At 51.1% G+C, this 17,731-nt stretch overlaps 2 protein-coding genes across 16 annotated transcripts in view; one reads left to right on the top strand and one right to left on the bottom strand.

Annotated features, from left to right (window-relative positions):
- Window positions 1–3,818, top strand: part of ABAT (4-aminobutyrate aminotransferase) — a 90,885-nt gene extending 87,067 nt beyond the window's left edge. For both annotated transcript variants that reach the window (XM_006942340.5, XM_019820979.3), the window contains exon 16: window positions 832–3,818. In XM_006942340.5, the coding sequence (XP_006942402.1) occupies window positions 832–953 (122 nt within the window). In that variant the 3' untranslated portion in view covers window positions 954–3,818. The remainder of the gene's footprint in view (window positions 1–831) is intronic.
- Window positions 2,883–17,670, bottom strand: TMEM186 (transmembrane protein 186). 14 transcript variants are annotated; one of them, XR_006591034.1, is made up of 6 exons: window positions 17,559–17,649; window positions 15,190–16,204; window positions 14,987–15,086; window positions 4,543–4,608; window positions 4,009–4,184; window positions 2,883–3,377 (listed from the first exon to the last, which is right to left on the bottom strand). XR_006591034.1 is itself a non-coding variant. In XM_045047674.1 (3 exons), exon 3 carries the CDS (start codon window positions 14,077–14,079, stop codon window positions 13,393–13,395), a length of 687 nt encoding a protein of 228 aa, XP_044903609.1. In that variant the 5' UTR covers window positions 14,080–15,086; window positions 15,190–15,289; window positions 17,559–17,639; the 3' UTR covers window positions 11,615–13,392. The 14 variants fall into 14 exon arrangements, 4 of the variants coding, with proteins under 4 accessions (XP_044903609.1, XP_006942405.2, XP_006942406.2 ...); XR_006591033.1 differs by lacking the exon at window positions 17,559–17,649 and having other exon boundaries at window positions 15,190–17,552; XR_006591035.1 differs by lacking the exon at window positions 17,559–17,649 and having other exon boundaries at window positions 4,009–4,135; window positions 15,190–17,552.
- Between the last annotated feature and the right edge of the window lie 61 nt (window positions 17,671–17,731).

The following is a 17,731-nucleotide window of genomic DNA, read 5'->3' as shown; positions in this document are numbered from 1 at the left end:
GAAGGTGAGTTGCAGTGACACAGGAGAGAATCGTGGTCGTGAACTAGACCGTTGGGGCCTTGCCTTCATGGAGCTCCCGGTCTAGCAGGAAGGGGGCATGGAAGACAGTTTTCATAAACCATCGGTTGCAGTTGTGCACCCTAGGAAGCACGAAAGGGGGCTAAGGATGGAATAGCTGGGGGAGGTGTTGGGAGGAGGAAATCAGGGGAGGCTTCCTTGAGGAGGAGGCGTTTTACCTTAAGTGTAGCCGCATGAGCAGGGTTGTCCAGCTGAAGGTGGGGAGGGGCATGCGGGCAGAGGAAGGGATGGGTGCAATTACAGGAGGCAGGGTGGAGCCGACAGAGGTGAGGAAGCCTCTGGAAAGGAACGTGAGGAGGGGCGTGAGGAGGGGCTTCCAGGCGGGGAGGTCAGAGGGCGGATGTGTGGCAGGCACTCTGCTCCGGGTCAGGATCCCAGAGGAGCAGGGGTAACTCGCCTCCTGTTCCCCGTGAGAAACGGAGTTTCAGAGGCGCCCCGAGACCTTGACCAGGGCGCCTTTGAGATCAGCGGGTCCGTCCCTCTCGGGTGACAGTCTGCCCCTCGCACGAGCTGCCCGCCTGCACTTCTGCGTTTACCTGTTTGCCGCTTTCCGTCCCGGCTCCTCCACGAGCTCCTGGAAGGCAGGGGCTTTGCCTCGGGACTTAGGTCTCAGTGGGCCTCGCCCAGGGGCAGCAGAGCAGGTGTTGGAGGTGGGAGGGAGGGAGGGAGGCAAGGACAGATGGACGGACGTTAGGTGCCCCGCGTGTGGCTCTGAGCCCAGGCGGCTGACCTCCCTCCTTCGCCCGCTTTCAGGCGTGGTGCTGGGAGGCTGCGGGGACAAATCCATCCGGTTCCGCCCCACTCTGGTCTTCAGGGATCACCACGCACACCTGTTCCTCAACATCTTCAGTGACATCTTAGCAGGCTTCAAGTAAAGGAGCCATCTCCCCTGCGCTCTGAGAAAGCCCCGATCTCAACAGTTGTCAAATTGATTAGTTTGCCTAATTCATGTTTTCACTTAAAGGATCAGAGGCGAATGCGTGACCTATAGGGTTCTTTGCAGGGAGGGGACGTCTGTGGTGGCTTGGGGGGTGGGGGGACGGGCGGGAGGGGCTGGCTTTGATTCTCCTCCCTGCAGAGCCAATGATGTACATTGGTGTAAGCCCAGAAATTCTGCTTGAGCCCTGGACGTAGTCTCAGGCAGGGCCATGAGGGTTCTGGCCGTATGTCTGCCCACCTCGACCCCAACCGTTTCTTTGGAAGCCAGGCAAGGGAATGACAGCTGCTCCCGGGACTTTTGGGCTCCGGTCCCTCTCAAGTGCCATATTCTGTGACCGAGGATGCTGACACCCCTCGCCCTGGCAGACATGCTCTCCCCTCCCACCCAGCCCTGGAGCTCTGAGCAGGTGCCCTGCACAGTTCATTGACGGACGGGACAGATCATACGGGGGCAGGAGAGCAAGGACATTAGGATTGAGCTGTGGTCTGGGAAGGGGTCCTGTGGCCTCCTTACGTACGACTGGGGCCACCCTGCTCGGTGCATCTGGGGACCCTCTAAATTGTGAATTCTGTCCTTGACGGGCTGTTGCCTTGGAGAATCTCTGTGCCATTACTGGCACTTCTTACTCACTGACCCTCTGTTCCCCACACTCTATTCCCTCTGTTAAATGTGAACCCAGACGTCGGTGGCGGGGGAGAGGGGACGGGACTGCAGCCTGAGCATCCAAGGGGACACACAGGAGCCGGAGGGTCAGAAGCACAAGCCAGTCTCCCAGGAGCGGCAGAGCCAAGTCCTCCTGTCTCCCCGGGGCATCTGGGGTCTGACCTGTGGACCCCTCGCCCGGGGGGCTCTCTAGCTTCTCCTCACCCACCCCTGCTCCCCTTGTGCGCGGCCCTTGCCGGACTCCATCACAGGCAGTCAGTTGCTGAGCTAGGGGTCTTCCTCAAGAAGCACCGAGAACACTGGGTGCCAAAACTCCCCCAGAAACCAGACTGCCCGCTGGTTCAAGGTGGCATCCTCATACTGGCCACTCCAGAGGACAGCTGTTCCTGACATGAAAGAGCGTGTAGATTTCCAGGCGGAGGATACTGGAATGCTTAGTTGGCCTGTGGCTGAGGCTCAGGGGCCTCTTCTGGAGGCCAGGCATTCTTGGGACTCGTGGGACTTCAGATGCCCCTAAAAAGAGCATCTGGCTGTCCTCCCGGCCCACCCCCTGCTGCCTGGCCGGCTGGCTCGGGACAGGGGCATATCAAGGTTCCCGGTTTGGCACTTTGTTCTTTCAATAACTAATCATCCAAAGACCTCAAACCGGTTGTTTTTTTGGTTTTCTGTCGTGTGTCAGGCTATCTGCTCTGCCAGCAAAATGGAGGTGTCCGCCCCTCTCTCTGCGGGATGCCACTCGTCTGTTCACTCGTCCCTTTAACCGGTCACTCCTCCATGGGACTGTCCTTATGTACCTGCTCTGCCCCAGGCCCAGTGCAAAGCCTTAGGAATACAGAGGGGAAATACAACATGGTCCCTCCTCTCGAGGGACTCACATGCCATCGGGGACAACAGACTCTTAAGTCAGTAGTCAAAGCAGAGGGGCAAGTGCTGTGCCGAGAGGAATGTACGGGACGTCAGGAAATCAGAGGGAGTGTCTGCCAGGGGCGGGGCTTTTCAGGGGGAAAGTGACCTTTGAGCAGGGTTTTGCAGAACAAGCAAGAGTTCTCCAAGCAGACAAGGCAAGGAAGAGTGTCACAGGAAAGGGAACACACTTTCAAAGGCACCTCAGCCCACAGTCTCGCACCTTTCACTGGGGATCCAGATTCTCAATATCCCAAGGCAATATCCCAAGATTCAAGGCCTTATTTAACAAGCCAGATGCAAACCAAACCATAATTCATTTATTGGCATAAGGACGCTTTCTCTGGAGAACTTTAACGTTGGGTACAAACATCCAGTAAGGTTCCTGGGGTCCCAAAGGTTTCCGAGCCAGGGCACGACCAGAAACTGGGCTCTCTTTGGTGGAGAGAGTGGCCATAGACATTTTGTTCTCTCCCACGGGGCAGTCATCGAGGAATGACATCGTTTTATCTGGGAAGTCATGTCCAGACTTACTCACTCCGTACCAAGGGAAGTTACTTCTCGTGAAACTTTTTAAGCCATTTATCAACACGTTCTTGTTAGCTCAGGGCGTATTCGGAGTTCCTGAGGCATCTTCTTTTCAGGGTGGGGGTATAGCTGGAAGGATTTCAAAGCAGAGGACTCTCGGCAGGGCTCAAGGTAGAAACTATGGAGAGGTGGGTAACAACGGGGAGCCCGGCCGACAGGTTGCTGTCCAGGGCTGGGCCCGCGGAGTGCTTCTGTGGCCAACGGTCTGGGAACGAACCCATCTCCCATCAGTGCTGTAGACTTTAGTAACTCTCTCCAGCAAGTCTTTTACAGAAAGCAAGGTCCTGTAATAGCAAGTCTTAGCACATCCTCACTTTTATTGTAAATGTTTTTTTATAATTTTTACTGACAGTAACCATGCAAAATTGTGCACATTAAAACATCTATATATCTATACCTATCTCTATACATATATATATAAATGTATACATATATCAGCTCATGGTAGAGAAGCATAGCTAGGGAGCACCGCCCACTAATGCATTCAAATCTTGTTTACGGTATTCTGTTGACAGTGCGAATAAATGATAAAGAAGTTAACGTGTCACAATGTAACTGATGACCATACGCACAATTCCGTGAAATTAAATGTTTCCTGTGTTAATCAGTATTCTTAAATTTAAAAAAAAAAAATTTATAATGGAAACAGAGTGAATGTGTCCTTTTTGGGTTTGGAAACAGTTTTGTTAAATAATTGTCTGACAAGCACACATTAAGCACCTACTCTGTACCTCTTAGGGAGGTCTTGGGGGGTTATACTGTACCTGCCCAAGTCTGTCTGGACTCAGGACATACTGTGAGGCCATTATTTTCACCAGGCTTCATCAAGGACTTACCATGTGACGGGGGCACAGGGATGGACAAGGTGTGGTCCTTACGCTTAGCTCATCTTTGGTGGGGAAGAGGTCACAGCGACACGGGCAGACCCTGGACGCTGCACATTAACAAAGGGCGGGCCCCGAGCTGGGGTGGAAGTTGGTCCCTGAGTTTCATCTTCAAGGTCAAGCAGGAACTGCACCAGTGACTCGGAGGCAGGATGGAGGGCATTCCAGACCCCGGACACAAAGGCACGGTGAGGGCAGGCATCCCAGGGTGTAGATCAGAGAAAGACCACAAGAGTCAGAGACCAAAGAAACAGGCAGGACTGGGCCTCAGAGGGCCTTTGGGGCCACACTGCGAGGCAGGGGATTTCCACGCAGGAGTGCAGGAGGTGCAGGTTCGGAGCAGGGGGGAAATCCAACATGCCGAGGACATGAGGGACAGAGAGACCGACACACCAGTCAGGAGTGTCTAGGACCCAACCTGGACGGGGACCATGGGCTCCTGCTCCCAGCTGTCAGTGACCCCCGTGTGGCTCTGACTTTTCTCACCTGCAAGATGCATGGTTTGGATTGCATGGTTTCCCAGGTTCCTTCCACCGTGGACATTCAATGCCTCTATAAGATTATCGTCGAAGGCAAGGTTTACTATTACATGTATTGTTTAGGGGCGCCTGGGTGGTGGCTCAGTCAGTTTAGTGTCCGACTCTTGTTTTCAGCTCAAGTCATGATCTCACAGTTTGTGAGTTTGAGCTCTACGTTGGGCTCTGTGCTGACCCTGGGATTCTCTCTCTCTCCCTCTCTCTGCCCTTCCCCTGCTCGCTTGCTCTCAAATAAACTTAAAAAAAATTTTTTTTTTAACAAAACAAAACGTATTTTAACAATAATCACATATAAACGGGGCACCTGGGTGACTCAGTCGGTTGAGCGTCCGACTTCGGCTCAGGTCATGATCTTGTGGTTCGTGGGTTCGAGCCCCGCATCGGGCTCTGTGCTGACAGCTCGGAGCCTGGAGCCTGCTTCGGATTCCGTGTCTCCCTGTTTCTCTGCCCCTCCCCCTCCCCCGCTCGTGCTTCATGTCTGTCTCTCAAAAATAAACATTAAAGAAAAAATTTAAATAATCACATACGGTAACAATTATCGTTTGTTGACCATCTCCTATGTGCAAGCATAGGCTGCAGGTGCTTTATAATTTTCATGACAAACCTATGAGCTGTGCCTACTTTTTTTTTATGTTTATTTTTGAGAGTGTGAGTGGGGGAGGGGCAGAGAGAGAGGGAGCCACAGAATCCGAAGCGGGCTCCAGGCTCTGAGCTGTCAGCACAGAGCCTGACGCGGGGCTCAAACCCATGAATCGTGAGATCATGACCTGAGCTGAAGTCGGACGTCTAACTGAGCCACCCAGGAGCCCGTTATGTGCTTACTTGTAAGATGAGGAAACAAGCTCAGAGAGGTTGGGGGAACCCGCCCAACCATTCAGCTCAGGAGCTAGGATTTGAAACGCAGACGTAGGAAAGATGGCATACTAGCGTATCAACAGATGCGTGTGTATGTGCGCACAGCCAGCTTGGGATCAGGTGAGGGCAGGGGCTGTCCTCCACCCCAGGACCTTTCTCACAGCCAGCCTGGCCGCCAGACTTGGAAGGTCCATCTGAACTGGTCAACATCAGTGTGAGCTCTTAGCATACCTTCTTAGAGCCGGTGGGTGATTGGAAGGCACCAAAACCTCAAATACTCCTTGTTACAAATGGTCACTGTGGGGCACCTGGGTGGCTCAGCTGGTTGAGTGTCCGACTCTTGATTTTGGCTCAGGTCATGATCCCAGGGTCGTGGGATGGAGCTCTGTGTCAGGCTCTGCACTGGGCATGGAACCTGCTTAAGACTCTTCCTCTCTCTCCCTCTCTCTCTGCCCCTCTCCCCTGCTCGCTCTCTCTCTCAAAACTAAAAATAAATAAAACCAGGCACTGTTTCCTATTTTCTGTTCTCCTTCCATGCTGGGGAGGCAGGATATGGCAGTGGAATGACCCGACTCTGCTACTTTCTAGCTGGGTGGCCCATCACCCCTGAGCCTCCTCTGTAATGCTAGCCTGCTAGCCTAGCACGTATCAAATGCTTCCCTGGACCAAGCGCTATTTTAGGTGGATTCCAGGTACTAAGTCCATCATCCCAACCCCCTTAGGTGGGTACTTTTATTGCCACTGCTTCCCAGATGAAGAACCCAAGGCACACGGAGAACTTCTCCGGCCACAGCTACAACGTGGCAGGGCATAGTGCCTCCCATGATTCCACACAATGATACATTTCTGTCAACCTTACAGTTCCCGCTCACAGCAGTAAACCTACTTCCCAATGCAGATACAAGCCCCACGGAGTCTCGGAGTCTCGGAGTGTATCTCAACTGTTAATCAGTAAAATGGATGTTTTGTCTCCAGAGTTGGTAAAACATGGCCCTGCCTGATTAATCGGACAGGATTTTATAGTTGAATGCCACAGGAGCAAAACAAAGCCATAAAAGTTGGACTCTGCCTGGGGCTCAAAGGGACCCTGTTACTTTCCGTTTGGGGACTCACAAGTCCTGAGGTCACAGAGCAGCAGTGAAATGAAAGCCCCCAGCCCTGGCCATCTGGGCAATTTTCCCCGGCTGCCCGCACCCCCACAAGCGGCTAAGTCCCCCACATCGGCTCTGGGGAGTGCATTCAACATGGTTGCTGAATGGTAGATACCCGGCCCTGTAACATGGAAGTCTCATCTTTGATCACCAGTGCAGGTAGGACACCAGCTCCCAGCGGTGCAGACCACAGACGTCCCCAGCTAGAGCTGACCTCCCCGCGGTCTGGGGGACCACGTCTCAGTCTGCCCAGGGGGGCTATGACAGAATACGAATACCACTGCTGGCCTACAACCCACTCGCGAGCTCCCTGGGTGCAAACTGAGACTGGCTCCCATACACGGAAGGCAGAGAGAGGCTGGAGAGAGAGGAGGCCGCTCCAGTGGGCAGGTGGCAGGACTCACTAATACCTGCAAGAGGACTTAACTCACGAGGGGACTTACAAGGCTTGTCTTGGGCGGCTGCAAGATAAGGCCTCCACACCCACCTGGCAGAATCTGAGTTTACGTGGAGGCCTTAACTGGGTTCAGGCATGTCTACCGTGCAGATGGCCTCAACCCCCCATCACTGTTTCAAGGCTGTGTCCTTGGACAGCTTCCGGAAACAGAGAAGCCAAGCAGAACCTACATTCCAAGGACAGGGGAGGGGGTGGGGAGCCTCCGATTGCCCAGGGCCAGCCTGAGGGTCAACTGGCAGTCATGCCTTCTTGATGACCTCCCCAACAACCATAGACTGGGCAGCTTACACATTAAACACAGATTTCTCACAGTTCTGGAGGCTGCAAGGCCATGATTGGTTGGTGAGGCCCCTTGTTATGTCCTCATATGGCCTTCCTTGGGGCACGCGCGCACACACACACACACACACACACACACAGCCTCTTTATTCGTACAGGCCCTGATCACACGAAGGGGACCCTAATCACCTCCCAAAGGCTCCACCCCAAGCACCATCACATTGGGGGTTACGGTTTCAACACAGGAGTTTTCAGGGGTGGGGGTGGATACACATGTTCAGTCCACAGCAAGTACTGTACGAAAATGGACATAGCACAGACCACACCATTCCCTGCAGTTAAATTCTACACAGCCCAGGGCGTGCAGGCGGGTGTCAGCGGACAGGCAGGAAAACCACTCTAGAAGGGACAGGCATAGCCATGTCACCGATGCTCTCCACAACGGAATGATTCCTAATGTCAGCCCAGCTTCCAAGGCCAGCATGGGAATTCACGGTGGATTCACCTAAAAAGCTGACTTGAGAGATCTCGAGCTTTTTACAGCATTTTTCACTTGTTAAGACAGACAAGATGTTCATCGTGAATACTTAAAAACAGTATTGGAAGGTTACAACGTTGAAGATGGGTGTCTTCCCTCCATTCCACCAACCCCCCCCCACCCTCCACCCTCTCCCCAGAGGTAACCACTGTGAACTTGCAGTGTATGGGGGTTTTTACAAACACAAGACCACACAAAACTCTATTGGTTCTGTGACTTGCTTTTTCTACGGATCGTGGTTGCCATGGTTACCTTTCCACATCAGCAGATACTGTTCAAGCTCATTCTTTTTAAGGGCCATACAATATTCCATAGTAAGGCTCTACCGACATTTATTTAACCGTGTCGCCTACTAATGAAAACTGTTTAGGGGCACCTGGGTGGCTCAGTCGGTTAAGCTTCCGACTTTGGCTCAGGTCATGATCTCACGGTTCATAGGTATGAGCCCCACATCAGGCTCTGTGCTGACAGCTCAGAGCCTGGAGCCTGCTTTGGATTCTGTGTCTCCCTCTCTCTCTGCTCCTCCCCTGCTCACATTCTGTCTCTCTCTCAAAAACAAATAAACCTTAAAAATTTCTTTTAAAAACGTTTATTTCCAGTTTTGTCATTGCTGTTTGTTTTGCTATTAGGAACACTCAGTGAACATCTTCGTATGTCTCCTTGGGTATTTCTATTAGATTATTATTTTGGATTTGTTGTCAAAGTGGGGGAATCACCCACATATCCATCACCTGCATCTAAAGCCCACTTGCATTTTCCGAGACACTGCTTTCTCATCTGCTGCACGGCTTTTGGGAAGGGTAAATCCCACGCAGGGATTCTCAAAAGTCAGGGTGCCTTGGAGTTACCTGGGAAACATAAAGATTCAAACCCCCCAGCATCTACCGGAATCCGTCCTTAGGGACTCAGCACAGGTTTTGCTAGTTTTGCTGGTGTCGATCCGGAGAGCCTGGGCGGCTCCCAGGGACCGCCCTCGTGGTGCTGCTGAAGTCCCGCCGAGGTCAGGTGGAGATCGCGATTCCGGCTCGGAAATGAACGCATGCATGATGCCTTTGCTGTGTGTGCCCTCTGCTGGTACTGTGTGAGCAGACACACATCGAAATGGAGGCTCTCTCGTGCCACGGCTGGTGGGCTGGTGAGGACGGGGTTTTCACCTCCCAGGGTGGTGATACTACAGAGCAGTGACTGGCAACCCAGGCTACAGGTAAGAATCGCCCTGACCATGGCAACGGCTGGTCGTGGGCCTGGGCAGCAATATTTTTAAAAAGCTCCCCAGGTGATTCTGCACACAGAACCAGAGCTGAGAACGTATTCTTTAAGGGGGGAAAAAATTGGCCAGGGAACACAGAGTCCACAGAGGCATGAGTTACTCTGGTGTTTTCTGTCTACTAGTCTATTTCAGAAATAGACTGAAATAGACTAAAATTCCAGCCTGGCTGCATTTCAGAATTGGCTGTCAGAATTTTCTGTCAAAATACAGATTCTGGGGACCCACCCCTGACATAACTAAAATCTCCAGGGGTGACGTTCACTCAGGTTAATAGCTTAGAACTAGACCAACACCAGGGACTATTTGAGTTAATTCTTATCTTTAATGAGGTCAAAGTCAAATCGTTAATACCGCCTGAGACATTTCATACGCAAAGACTGTCTTTGGGGAAAGGGGTTCACAGTCTTTGAAGGAGCTGGTAAGCGGGTGAGGGAACAGTATGGAAGGAAACCAAGAGCTACATGTAATTGCTATGTAACTGACTCTTCTCTATACAAGTGTATCTTCACTAACAACTTCTTGAGCATAAAGAACACCTGTTATACAGAGAAAGAGGGGAAGGGAGGGGAGGGGAGGGAGAGAGGGGGAGAAAGCACACATGCGTGAGAGTGCTCTATACAGACATTGGGGAGAAAGGTTTCCAGACAGAGGGAACTGCCAATGCAAAGACCCTGAGGCTGGAGCATCCTTGATTACTGAAGGAACAGAAAACTGGATATGACTGGCAGTGGTTGAAGACAGAGCTGTGGATAAGACACAGCTGGAGATGGGGTGGACCCAGACCACGTTAGACCTTGTAGGCCACGGTGAGCACTTCAGTTTTTACCGCAATGCCGTGCTTTGTTTGTTTGTTTATTTACTTATTTATTATCACTGGCTGCTGTGAGAACAGGCTCCAGATGGGTAAGGATAACAGAAGCAGCAGGCTGCAACAACCCAGAGAACATACGAGGGCAGTGTGAATCAGAATGGCAGGAGGTGGACAGGGTGAGAGGTGGTCAGCTTCTGCTCGTAGTTTTAAAATAGAATCAGCATTGGGGCGTCTGGGTGGCTCAGTCGGTTAAACATCCGACTTCGCCTCTGGTCATGATCTCACAGTCTGTGAGTTCGAGCCCCGCATCGGGCTCTGTGCTGCCAGCTCAGAGCCTGGAGCCTGCTTTGGATTTTGTGTCTCCCTCTCTGCCCCTCCCCAGCTCATGCTCTGTCTCTCTCTGTCAAAAATAAGTAAACATTAAAAAAAAGTTGTTTAAATAAAGTCGCATAAAACAAGGCAATGGAACCACATGCCATTTACCTTGAAGAAGAGGCCCCGGGGACGCCCAGGCCCACACCCAGGCTCTGGGTCACTGCTCAGTGGGGGTTCTCCTGTGTGCAGAGCCGCTGTGTCTGGGAAAACCACAGATATGCCCAGGCAGTGGGTGCCCAGTGTCCCCAAACATCTGAGGCACACAACCACACACTCCCCAGACTTCGGTCTCCAACCACAGGAATGAATTCACACCAGCTACAATTTAATAAAGAATTCAAATCCATGATCCTACCACCTTTCATTTGCATCTTTAACTAAAACTGAACACAAATTAAACAGTGCTGTTTTCAGGGCACCTGGGTGGCTCAGCTGGTTGAGCATCAGGCTTTTGATTTTGGCTCCAGGTCATGATCTCATGGTTCATGAAATCGAGCCCCACGATGGGCTCTGCAGTGACAGTGCAGAGCCTGCTTGGGATTCTCTCTTTCCCCCTCTCTCTGCTCCTCCCTTGCTCACACTAAGTAAATAAATTTTAAAAAGAAAATAAAAAGTGAAGGACCAACCACATCCACTCGGTGGAATATTTTGCAATTTCTGAATTTGTTTTTGCATAAAGAGTATGATTTGAATGAGAGGCGCCTGGCTGGCGCAGTCAGTACAGCGTGCGATTCTTGATCTTGGGGAGTTCGAGCCCCACGATGGGTGTGGAGTCGACTTCAAAAAAATAAAGGACACCTAGGTGGTTCAACCGGTTAAGCATCTGACTTCAGCTCAGGTCATGATCTCATAGCTTGTGAGTTCAAGCCCCACATCGGGCTCTCTGCTGTAGGCATGGAGCTCACTTCAGATCCTCTGTCCACCTCTTTCTGCCCTTCCCCTGGTCGCTTGTGCACTCTCTCACTCTCGTTCTCTCTCTCTAAGATTTAAAAATATTAAAAAAAATAAACAGACAAATTAAAAAAAATTTTTTTAAGGAGGATTTGGGGCTCCTGGGTGGCTCAATCAGTTAAGCACCTAACTTTGGCTCAGGTCATGATCTCGCGGTCTGTGAGTTTGAGCCCCGTGTCAGGCTCTGTGCTGACAGCTCAGAGCCCATAGCCTGCTTCGGATTCTTTGTCTCCCGCTCTCTCTCCCGTTAGCCACTCACACTCGGTCTCTCTCTCCTTCAAAAATAATTAACTTTTCCCAGTTTTACTGAGATAGAATTGACATATAACATCGTATCAGCTTAGTGTGTACAACGTAATGATTTATGCACGTATATATCGCAAAACGATTATGACAAGGTCAGTTAACATCAGGTATCTCACATAGTAATGAGGTATTTTCTTTCTTGTGACAGAATATTTTTAATGTGTTTACAAGTAAGATAGCTATGTTACATGAAGCAAAAAAAAAAAAAAAAAAAAAAAAACAATTCCAGGTACAGGATAACATCTATGTTTTTAAAAAGCCTGAAAGCACAGCTAAGATACCACCTCCTGCCCATCAGGAGGATGTGGAGGAGCCAGAACCCTCGTGCACGGCTGAGACGGGTAAAAAAGGACATGGCGGCTGTGGGAAAGTTCAGCGGTTCCTCAAAAACTTGCACAGTCACCGTAAGATCCAATATTTCCGCCTGTCTGCCTGTCGGCATCCAGGAGCCCCAAAAGAAGCAACAGCAGGGACTCGTGCGCCAACTCTGACAGCAGCACTGTTCCCAACAGCCAAAAGGTGGAAACTATCAAAATGTCCATCGACAGACAGATAAGCAAACTGTGGTCTACACTGTGGTTATCCAGCCACGAAAAGCAATGAGGCTCTCACACAGGCTACAGCATGGATGCACGTTGGAACCATCACGCCAGGTGAAAGAAGCCAGACACAAAACCACAGTGGGCGATTCCGTTTACGTGGAATGTCCAGAAAAAGCAAATCCACGGAAACAGAAGGCAGATGACTGGTTACGAGGCCGGAGGGAGGGGGAGATGGGGAGTGACCGTTTAATGGGTACAGAGTTTCTCCTTGGGATGATGAAAACGTTCTGGAAACGAGCAGATGTGATGGCTGCACAACGTTGTAGGCGTCCTTAATACCACTGAAGTGTACATTCAAAAATGGCTGAACGAATACATTTACATGATGTGTGTTTTAACACAATAAAAGACTGGAAGTCCCCACAATAAAGCATCTAGTCACTGACTTCTGAGTGGTGGAACTGTTGACCATCACCTCTTCCTTCCTCTTTATTTTGCTACAGACTGTGAAACAAACATCTTTTACTAACCACTAATCGCGCACACAACTAGCTTTAGCTTATAAAAGAACGCACCAGAACACAGCTCGCCTGGTTTCATCCACCAGAGCCTTCAGACAGGAGGGCCCCAGGCCACAACCTTGGCAAAGGGATGCGGCGCTCGCCTGGCCAGCACCCTCCGCCGCGGTCACACGACCCAACTCTACCCGGGCTTCTTCCCGTCCTTTCCTGCTGCTGAGGCCCGATGGGGGCGGCACAGGCCTCGGGTAAGCCCTACTGACTGCCTGGAAGCTTTTCAGCACACGTCACCTTTGTACGGACCTTGACATTTACCGTTTATTTTCACACCCATGCCAGGAGACAGGATTTTTCCCTTTCTCAGATGGGAAAAACAGGGTTGAGAGACACGGTGACTCCAGGACAGGCAGTCGAGAACTGACAGCACCCGAGTCTGCTCAAGCCACGTCCTGAGCTTGCTCTGCCTCACCTCCCTGACTTCCGATTTCGCAGCACTGCCCTGCCTGGGTGAACCGGACACAGCTTCCTCCGAGAACCAGCTGTGAACTTCTGGCCGTTATCTGACTAAATGTCACACAAATGCAGTATGAATTGGTACTAAGGGCCTCTTTCCGAAACGCGATCACTAGCTTCTGTCTTAGGATTCTGTGCATCCCAAAAGACGGGTGCCCAGAGGCCCTGCCGAAGTCTTCAGGTGCCCGATCCCATTTCATCCTCGGCCTTCCTGCTGGAGACCCAGCTCCCAATTCACTTGAGGGAGTCCAGCGTCCCAAACACCTGCGCGAAACGCTCTCTGTCCACGATGCGTCCATAGCGAAGGGTGAGGTAGAAGGTCTGCTTCCCACTGTACTGCTGGATACGCACAAACAGCTCCTGGGCCCGGTCCTTGGTTTCCGTCATGGGGATCACGTCGGCCACGGGGCAGTCCGTGTCCTGCCGCCGGCCCCAGAAGGTCAGATGCGCCACCCGCAGCACAGTGCCCGCCTCGTTCACATACAGGATGCCCACCAGCCTCCGGAAGAAATAGCTCATCCAGCAGAGCATGGCCAGGGCAAAGCCAGCCACCCCGCCCGCGACACACAGGGAGCCGAGCGTCACGAAGCCCTGGGAGTACCAGTAGCAGCCAGGCGGGAGGGCCAGCACCGTGAGGGCCGTCTGTGCCACCTTCAGCCGAGACAAGTACCCGAAGGCTCTGATGGCGTCAAACCGGTAGACGATCTGGAAGTTCTCTGTCTCCGCACCTGCCGCCTTCTCCTTCGGGGCGGGGTACCCGCTCCCCACCCACCTCCCCGGATCCCGGCCGGTGGCTGTGCGGCACCACAGCCCGCAGACAGGCCTTCTCCACGGGGCCGGGCCGGGCCGCCGAAGCACAGCGCGGAGGAGGGCAGCCTGGAAGGGAGAAAGGAGACCACTGCTCTCAGGGAACTCAGCCATGCTGATCACGCGACGAACGTTTGTGGAGCATCTCACCCACAAGCTCCCGCCAACCCTGCGAGGTTGCCGTTACTGCCAGAGACGGAGGGACAGAGAAAGCCAGATGCTTTAACTCACGTGATCTTCATACAAGCGGTGCAAGACAGGTGCCCCCTGCGGTTGACCCTTGAACAACGGAGGCATGAGGGACGGCCACCCCCATGCAGTCAAAAATCCACATGTAGCTTTTGACTCCTCAAAAACCTAACTACTAATAGCCTACGGCTGACCAGGACCTAAACCGATAAGTCGATTAACACATATTTTGTGTATTACATGTATCATACACCGTATCCTTACAGCAAAGTCAGCTAGAAAAAAGAACAAGATCACGAAAACCGTAAGAGAAAACACATTTACGGAGCTGTACTGTATCATCCAGACCATTCAGTTTACGTTATTCACAAGATGAATCGTCTGTCAGTACATAAATCGATACTGCCTTACAGGATACGAAACATCAACAGGTGTTTTGTTACCTGCCAACACTAGACACAAAAATAGAAAGATAATAAGGGGGATGCCTATTTATTTATAAGTAGGATGATTCAAGGATTGATAACAAAGATGCACTAGTAGGATCCTTTGATGGTAGCCTAGTGTAACCCTGTGTAACCAGGGGCCTTGCCTATACGCTAAGGAATGAATGGTTAGAAAGTTTCCGTGGCCTACCGTGTTCCAGCTGGATTCATAATACACACTACCGGAAACACTGTTTTTTAAAAAACCACTTAGCTGTGACGATAGGCTGATATGTCGTCTCTCCAGATAGGAGAGGGGGGCATACTGGACCCCAACGTAACTCTTTGAGAGCAACGTGACAAAACAATAAGACACATCATTAATTTTATATTAAATTATCACCCACCTTATGCCTCTAAAGGACAGGCCATCCACTTGCGGGCGAATCTTGCATATGACGTCCTGCCCAATGAATACCCAGGCGATGATGCAGTCCTACACAGTTCCTGCCGTACAGTTACCAGATTTTCACACGGAGACACTCGCACGCACACACACACACCAGGTCAGTTTAACCGTACGGCATGACGACTATTTAGTATTTATTACGTGGGAGGGGTCTTCGTCCTCGTCATCTTTACGCTGAGCAGGCTGCGGGCGAGGCCGAGGACAGGCTGGTCTGGCCGTCTCGGGGGAGGCGGAGGCAGAGCTAGAGGAGGTGGAAGAGGAGGCAAGAGGGGCAGGCACACCCGGTGTAACTTCACGGACACACCTTGTAATTTCCGTTTGACTTCTCTGCCTTTTCATCTCTCTAAAAATGTTTCTATAAGGTACCAGCCCTTCTTCCACCACTTGCTTTAGTCTCAGTGCCCGTATCACAGAAGGGTCCATGTTGTGAAAGAAGTCAAAAGCCGTCTTGAATAATCGAAACCCTTCTGCCAGGTTGTCTAACGTCAACTTGTTTTCTGGCTCCGCTTCTCGGGCATCTTCATCCGGCACCGGTCCGGAAGCTCTCGCCTCCGCCGACTCACCCTCTGTTAACTCCTCTGGTGTGGTGACTCTGGGCGCCTGAGGTGGCAACTCATCTACTGCCTCTTGGGCGGGGGAAGCTGCTTCCCCTGCTATCTTGACATTTTTTAAGCCAAACCGCTTTCTGAAATTATCAAACCATCCTTTGCTGGCACTAAATTCTCCAGCCTTGGATCCTTCACCTTCCTTTTGCTGTAAGTGGTCATACAATGACTTTGCTTTTTCTCGAATCGTGTTCGAGTCTATAGGTATGCCTTTCTTATAGCAATCCTGCACCCACATAAAAGCTGCATTTTCAATACGAGATAAAAAGCTGTCTCGCAGAAAGTGCAACGTTCTCGCGCCTGCTGGCGTAGCTGCCGCCACAGCCTCACGGATTTCCTTTTCCTTTTTTACAATGGTCCTTACGCTGGATTCATTCATCTTGAAATGACGGGCCACTGCAGCCGCAGACCTTAATCTACGGTACATGTCAAGCAATTCGACTTTTTCTTGTAATGTCATGACCTTTCTCTGCCTCTTGGGAGCGCTTCCAGAATCACCAGTGGTGTTTCGTATGGGTCCCATGGTGTTATTCAAGGTTTACAGTATTGCGCTAAACATGATGAAAATATGCAAGAACCACGGGATCACTTTTTACAGCCATTTGAAATTTACGAGTGACGAACTGATCTCAAGGAGAGGATTAGCAACACACGGTTTTAAGCTTGGAAATCACAACACTTGAGATCACCACAGCAAGAGGAGGTGGCTAGGATATTCTTACAGTCCTGGAGTATGTACTGCAGTTAATTTTATGCAGTTATTTAACACTGCATCTTTGTTTCCATTTCTCTCAACTATGAATGATGCCATGTACAGTCTGTACATTTTGATAAACCCTTTTGTAACAAACTTGTGTATACTTCATGGAAGTAAATGATAAACTAGCATCTACATATATTTTATGCATTCATGATACATCTTTTTTTTTTTTCCAGTATTCCTAGGCTATGCAGTTCATCTGCTAGTTTTCTCAAATTGGAGCAAATCTCCAAAAAAAACTTCACAACATATGTATTTTTTTAAATCTGCGAAGAAGTGGGCCCACACAGTTCAAACCCGCATTGTTCAAGGGTCAACTGTACTTTACCACGGAGAAAACTAAACCCAGAGAAGGCTAGAAACATACCCAAAGACACACACCCAGTGAGTGTCGCAGAGTCTGACCCCCCAAACTGGTCCTATATCCTTCAGGGAGTTCAAAGAGGTACAAGAAAGGCGACACAGCCTTCATTCATTCAACACGTATCTAGGGACGACCAACTCTGGGCTGGGCACTGAAGACGTAAGGCTATATGAACGTTTTCCCCAGCAGGAAGCCAAACAACAAATGTCCAAATGGGTAACAAATCTCTGCGATACTTACCATAATAACTTCCCCATTCTGTCAGGTTAAAGCACCATCTTCGGTGCTGAAGGGAACCGCTGATTTCTTAGCCGTTTGGGGGAGGGGGAAGACCAAAGCAGGCGGGGATGGGAGGCGCCAACCCACAGCACAAGGTTTTTATTAGGTGCACCGTTCTACACCCTGAGTAGGGCAGCGACAGATGCTTTGGACTTGGGGGCCAGTCACTAGGTGTAGCTCCTTGTGTAAGTTACTTCACTTCTCTGGGCCTCGGTTTCTTCCCCTTTCACAATGGGGGTTCACAACATACCACATGAGATCATGGTTTCAAAGCTCTCAAATGCATTCAATAGACCCCCGGTTTGTGATGATCGGAGAGTGCCCTGTCGGCCCACGTGGCCCGGGCGTAGAAAGGCGCGGCACAGCAAGCCTTAACCCACGCCGGAGCTCCCTCCCGCGGATCCTCCAAATCAGAACCCCAGAAATCCGCCTGCCTGCCTAACCTTGACCACGACCCCCAAGGCGCTTCACCCCCCGTACTTCCCCTCACCCGCCTTCTTACCATCGCGCGGATACCTGCCGCCGGAAGTGATTCCCCCGCCCCCGGACCTCTAAGAGGGCCTGCTCGGCCGTAGGAGGTCGGCGTGTCGACGCATTGCATTCTGGGATTTGTGGTTCCTAAAGACCAACTGACTCTAGTCCCAGACACGTGGGAATGGATCCTCCTTCTCCCAG

Source organism: Felis catus, chromosome E3 (genome assembly GCF_018350175.1).
Source record: "Felis catus isolate Fca126 chromosome E3, F.catus_Fca126_mat1.0, whole genome shotgun sequence".
Taxonomy (NCBI): Eukaryota; Metazoa; Chordata; class Mammalia; order Carnivora; family Felidae; genus Felis; species Felis catus.
Note: the sequence above shows the minus strand (reverse complement) of the source record. Positions and strands in the feature narration are given on the sequence as shown.